The following is a 5,405-nucleotide window of genomic DNA, read 5'->3' as shown; positions in this document are numbered from 1 at the left end:
GGAGGAAGAGCCAGGGACTGCCACTTGCAAAAGTCCTGAGGCAGGAGCCTGCCAGCTTGCCTGACATGTTCAGGAAACTGGGAGGCCAGCGTAGCTGAAGAGAAGGGACTGAGGTGGAGAGGGGCAAGAGGTTGAATGATGACCAGAGAGGCAGGGTTTGTCCACTGCTCTATCCCCGGCACCCAGTATACTCAGAACATGGTAGGTGTTACGGGAAAATGTGCTGAATGTTTACATTTGATGCCTTAATTCTCTAGGGACCTCTCTGAGACTGCGGACTTACCCCTTGAGAAAGCAAGAGGATAGTATAACAAAACCTGAATAGACAAATTAATTTCCCCCCTTTCCCAGAACAGAGAGCTTGGAATAGAAATTAAATAGGGTTGTCAGCTTTTCACACACACACACAAAATAAAACAGGAGCGTGACCTCATACACCTGTACTGTGGACTGTGACTCATCCTGCTGCCCAGAGCTGAGCCCTGAGTTCCACAGATGACCTCACAATCGCCAAGGTGGTGCCCAGCCCCCCGCTGCAGTTCAGTCTACCATGTCGACCACCCTGGGGCTGCTGCTCAGCCTTGCTCTCCCTGTGCTGGGGACCTATGTTTCCATCAGCTGCCCCGGCCACAAGCAGTGCCAACAGGCCCTACTCTCTGGTAATGACATCCTTCTGCACTGCAGCTCCCCTGGGGCATATTGGTACTACTTTGTGACAGAGGAGGCCAGCCAGCCCATCAACCTCTCCAAAGTCCCCAATGTAGAAATACTACCTCAGGGCAGCCTTGTCATTAGAAGTCCGCTGCCATCCCAGACGGGCTTCTACAGCTGCCAGAACGAGAACGGCACTCAAGTGGTGCAGTACGAGATCGACTTCCAGGATGTCACCACCCTACATATTACTCACAAAGACCTGGGTCAAAAACCCCTGGAAAATGAGACCCTGAGCCGAGGTGAGGGGACAATCATCTTCACCCGCTGGGAGCCCTGGCAGGACTGTAACCGCTGCGGGGAGCCAGGAGAGCGCAAACGCCTGGGGTACTGCTACATCCAGGAGCCGCTGGCCGAGGCCATGCCCTGCTGGCTCTATCTGGAAGAGATGAAGGTGTGGTCCAGCCGCATGAGGCCCGAGCTCCAAATAGAAGCCTGCCTTGAACAGTGCAAAACTTCTGGTTTCCACTGGGAATATGTCACCTTTGACAGCTTCAGTTTCAATGAGGAGTCAGACTCTGTGTGGCTCACCTGCCCCTCAGGATCCATGTACAGGTGATAGAACCCAGGCACGAGCCCAGTCGCTGGCCCCTGCACAGGCTCTGTATCCCAACCCGTGGCCTTCATGGTCAATCTTTGCAGAGAAGAAGGGGCTGTCAGTAGGTCAGGCCCACTGGTTTTCTCCACTGGCTTGTTCAGATATTGGTTTGGGAAGAATCCTCTGGTGCTCACGCACTATCAAATAATATGCATAGAATAACACTCAATGAGAGCTTAGCTGATTGTGTCTGGCCTGTGCTGGGCAATGCTGAGCACAGAGCAGTCATCCAGACAGCTCCAGGCCTTGCCCTCAGGAAGCCCACAGTCCAGCAGGGAGAAAGCCCAGCTCAGTGCTGTGATGGAGGAGCACCAGGCAGAGTGATGGGGCTTTCATGGGGACCTGGGCAGAGCGATAGGGCTGTGATGGGGGAACCTGGGCAAAGTGATGGGGCTGTGGTGGGGGAACCTGGGCAGAGGATGGGGCCGTGGCGGGGAACCTGGGCAGAGTGATGGGGCTCTGGTGGGGGACCTGGGCAGAGTGATGGAGCTGACATGGAGACAACACAGGAGGCTGTGGCACTAGAGAGAAACCTGTTTCATTGGGGAGGATCAGCAAGAGCTTCCTAGGGGAGGGGATGGTGCCCTTTGACAACATCCATAGGAACTGTATCATGAAGCTCACACTCATCCATGTTCATGTCTTCCTGCCTGAAGCCCCTGGAAAATCTTCTCTTTACCGCCTCTTCCACAGCCCTTCTTCTTCCCCACCCCTTCAGTAATAAGGAATAGAGCCGCTCACAGGCGCTGAGCTTTGCTGAGGGCCAGGCCCTGGTAGGCTGTTTTCATGGACAGCGTCCTTCACTCTGTCCTCCCCGGCCCCAGGAGCTGTGGACTCAGAAGGGGCCCATTTTACAGGCAGGAAAACTGCACCTTGGAGGGTCACAGTCCTTGCCCAGGAATCCATGGTGGGATGTTGCAGTGTGGGCCCCAAAGCCCACAGACTTGGCCATTGGGTTCCCCATTCACTCTCCTTCCCCACATGCTAGGGGAAGACACTAGGGGTGGGAGCGGGGCACCCAGAACAAGGCCTGGTGCCTCTGTGGCCCAGTGAAGGCTCTGTGGAACTCTGGCTTCACCGCCTCCATCTGGTCCTCTGTCCTTGTTTATTCCAGCTGTGACTTCTAGGCCTCTCTTTCTCTCACTCTTTGACATTTTTGTCTCTCTTTTTCTCCTTTCTCTTTTAAGTATAAAAGTCATATCTGCTCCATAAGGAAAACACAATGCAGAGGTGAAGGAAACTGAGCTTGAACCCTTCCTCCGTCTATACTGGGACACCTACTCCCTGTCACGGAGCCCTGGTGGCACAGTGGTTAAGGGCTTAGGCTGTTAACCAAAAGGTACGCAGTTTGAATCCACCAGCCACTCCAAGGAAAACCTATGGGGCAGTTCTACTCTGTCTTCTAGGGTCGGTGTGTGTCAGAATTGACTCGACGGCAACGGGTTTCGTTTTGGTTTGACTCCATGTCATTGGGAGAAAAGAACTCCCGAGTGGCAGTCACAGAGAACCTGTGATACCAAGGGAGGTTATCAAGGATTCAAGAGTTGACCATGTCTTTAGGGAGAGCAGCGGATTGGAGTTCCTTGTGAGGTTTCTGTCCTCGGCTCTGGATTCAGCCAGGCCTGGCTTCTCATCCCAGCTCTGTCACTTTCCAACTGTGTGGCCTTGGGCTTCTCTTTGGGCCTCAGTTTTCTCATCTGTAGAATGCGGATCTTGCTGGCCCTGACCTCCTGGGGTCATTGTGATGTTTAAGGGGTCTGATGCATGTAAAGTGCTTACAACCATGTCTGACAAATAGTTACACACTCTGTATATACCAAAACCAAAACCAAACCCAATTCATAGCGACCCTATAGGACGGGCTGGAACTACCTCATAGGGTTTCCAAGGAGCAGCTGGTGAATTCGAACTGCTGGCCTTTTGTTGAGCAGCCGAGCTCTTCACCACTTTGCCATCAGGGCTCCACACCCTATATAGGTGGTAGCTGTTGCATTTACGATTATCTGCCCGGTTACAATAGCAGTTAATGTCTGCAGAGCATTCCCTCGGCCCCTTAGCCGTGCTGGGCATGTTACATACCTGATCCCCTTATTCATTTAACATATATTCACTGAGCACTTACATTCCAGGCACTGTTCCGGGCACATGGGGTACGGTCAAGGCCAAAACCGACAGAGACTCCTGCCCACATGGAGGAATAAACCAACTACATGGGTAGACATATACAGTGTTTTAGATGGTGATAAGGGCAGGAAGGGGCATAGGGAGTAGAGGAGATTAAAATTTTAAGTGAGGAAAGGGTCAGGGAACACCTGTCCAAGATGTTTCCATTTCAGCAAAGACTTAAAGGAGGGGAGGGAGACATGTGGACCAAGAAAGAGCACTCTAGGCCAAAGGAACAGCCAGGGAAAGGCCCTGAGGTGGGAGTGTGGCTGCCATGTCTAGGGCCCAGTGTGACAGGGGTGGAGCGAGTGAGGGGGAGAGTGGAGGAGGTGTGGTCAGGCAGGTAAGGGGGCACAGCATTCAGGGAATGTCCTCACTAATTCCTCCAAATAACCCTATGAGATAGAGACAGTTGTTACAGCCCTACTTTTCAGATGAAGAAATAGACGCTCAGAGGGCTAGAAGCATTTGCCAGGTGGCCCAGCCAGGAAGGCCTGGAGCTCCGTAGCTGCCCCCCACCTGCCACTTTTAATGGGAGGGATGTTCTGTATCTGCTGTCCCCCCAGGGAGGAGATGGCACTATCTCCACTTCCCTTGGATGCTAGTCCCCCCTTCCTCCTGGAGCCCTGCAGCTGACCTTGTCCTCCTTGCAGGCCCGTCATCTGGGAAGCCAACAACATTCCCTTGACCTGGCGCATCCAGCTCTCTGGTCAGGACTTCAGCACCGTCATGGACTCCTCCAATGGTGGTAGCCGGCTGCAGGTCTTCCAGCCTGCCATTTACTCGTGCTTTGTGCAGCAGGAGCTCATGGCTCGATTCAACCCCACATCCAACCCAGAGGTGCTGGAGGCTCAGAGGACAGTGGAAGGTGGACGGCGGCAAGAGGCAAGGAAGGCCGACTCCGTCCTCAGGGGACTAAAGCTCATGCTGCTAGTGGGCACAGTCCTGGTCCTGGTCGGGGCACTCTTCAAGGTCCTCCGCCCTTCCCAGGGCAAAAAGTGCGATCAGGTACTGCTGGTGAAATAAAGTGAGGCTTCAGAGCCTGAGCGATTTGCTCCTTGTCCCTTCATTGCCTCAGTTGTACCTCCTATGGCAGCTGCTCCATGCCCGTCTGGCTCTGAGATGCTGTGTGAACCAAAGCAGACCTGTGGCAATAGCACCTTAGCGCTTCCCAACGCCAGGCCCTGCTGTTAGCTCCTTAGTAACCCCCACTCCACAGATGAGGAACCTGAGGCAAGACCCCTTATCTACTCGTTTAAGGGGGACTCCAGTTCAAACCTGGATTGCCTGGCTCAAGCCCTGGGTTCTTCAGAAGGAGGAAAGGAGGAATAGGACGCGGATGTTCTCAGGGTGAGCTTCCCGTACAGTAAACGGTAGCCGCCTCACCCACTCCACTCCCCCAAGGACAGGGACCAAGATGGGGGTGGGTAACTCCCAGACCTCCCAGGTCTGCACGGGGCCCCTGCCTTTCCTGCCCTCTCCCCCATCCTGCCCTCCTCAAATTGTGCCCACAGCATCTAGTCTAGCTATATCTCCCCAAGTCAGAGGGTGCAGGGGAGTGGCGGCCCAGAGAAGTGAGAGCACACATCACTTGGGGTCCAAGAAGGAAAGCCAGGCCCCTTCACCAGGACAAGGCGCCAAGCCTGGCCCAGCCAGCCAACTCATGGGAATCACCAGGCTGGCTGTTCCCAGAAATTATACACTCTGCTTAGCAGAGTGAGAGAATAAGAAATAAAATATTAATGCCTTTTAAAATTCATTGCCCTAATATCCCATAGTGAAGCAATGACTGTGGGATAGATCTGAAACTCTCCCCAGAAGTTCTGCCCCAAGGACAGAGGCAAGAGCTCACCCCTCACACACCAGACAATGTAGACATAAAGCTTAGGGCTTTGCAGTAGGTACCCAGTGGCTCAGCAACACCTGCAGAATG

General features: G+C 53.7%; 1 protein-coding gene across 1 annotated transcript; it reads left to right on the top strand.

Moving 5' to 3' along the window:
* Positions 1-550: 550 nt before the first annotated feature.
* On the top strand, positions 551-4,498 carry LOC126086321 (protein FAM187B-like). The gene is made up of 2 exons (XM_049902473.1): positions 551-1,266; positions 4,126-4,498. The coding sequence occupies exons 1-2, from the start codon at positions 551-553 to the stop codon at positions 4,496-4,498; spliced, it is 1,089 nt and encodes a 362-aa protein (XP_049758430.1).
* Positions 4,499-5,405: the final 907 nt, after the last annotated feature.

Source organism: Elephas maximus, chromosome 11 (genome assembly GCF_024166365.1).
Source record: "Elephas maximus indicus isolate mEleMax1 chromosome 11, mEleMax1 primary haplotype, whole genome shotgun sequence".
In the NCBI taxonomy this organism is placed as follows: domain Eukaryota; kingdom Metazoa; phylum Chordata; class Mammalia; order Proboscidea; family Elephantidae; genus Elephas; species Elephas maximus.
This window is presented reverse-complemented; position numbering and strand designations above follow the sequence as displayed.

What these genes read in the sequence shown, in the direction of transcription:
- LOC126086321 (XM_049902473.1), top strand. Translation starts at nt 551, where the DNA reads ATGTCGACCACCCTGGGGCTGCTGCTCAGCCTTGCTCTCCCTGTGCTG. An exon ending in CCCTCAGGATCCATGTACAG is followed by an intron (nt 1,267 to 4,125) that starts GTGATAGAACCC and finishes TCCTCCTTGCAG; the next exon opens with GCCCGTCATCTGGGAAGCCA.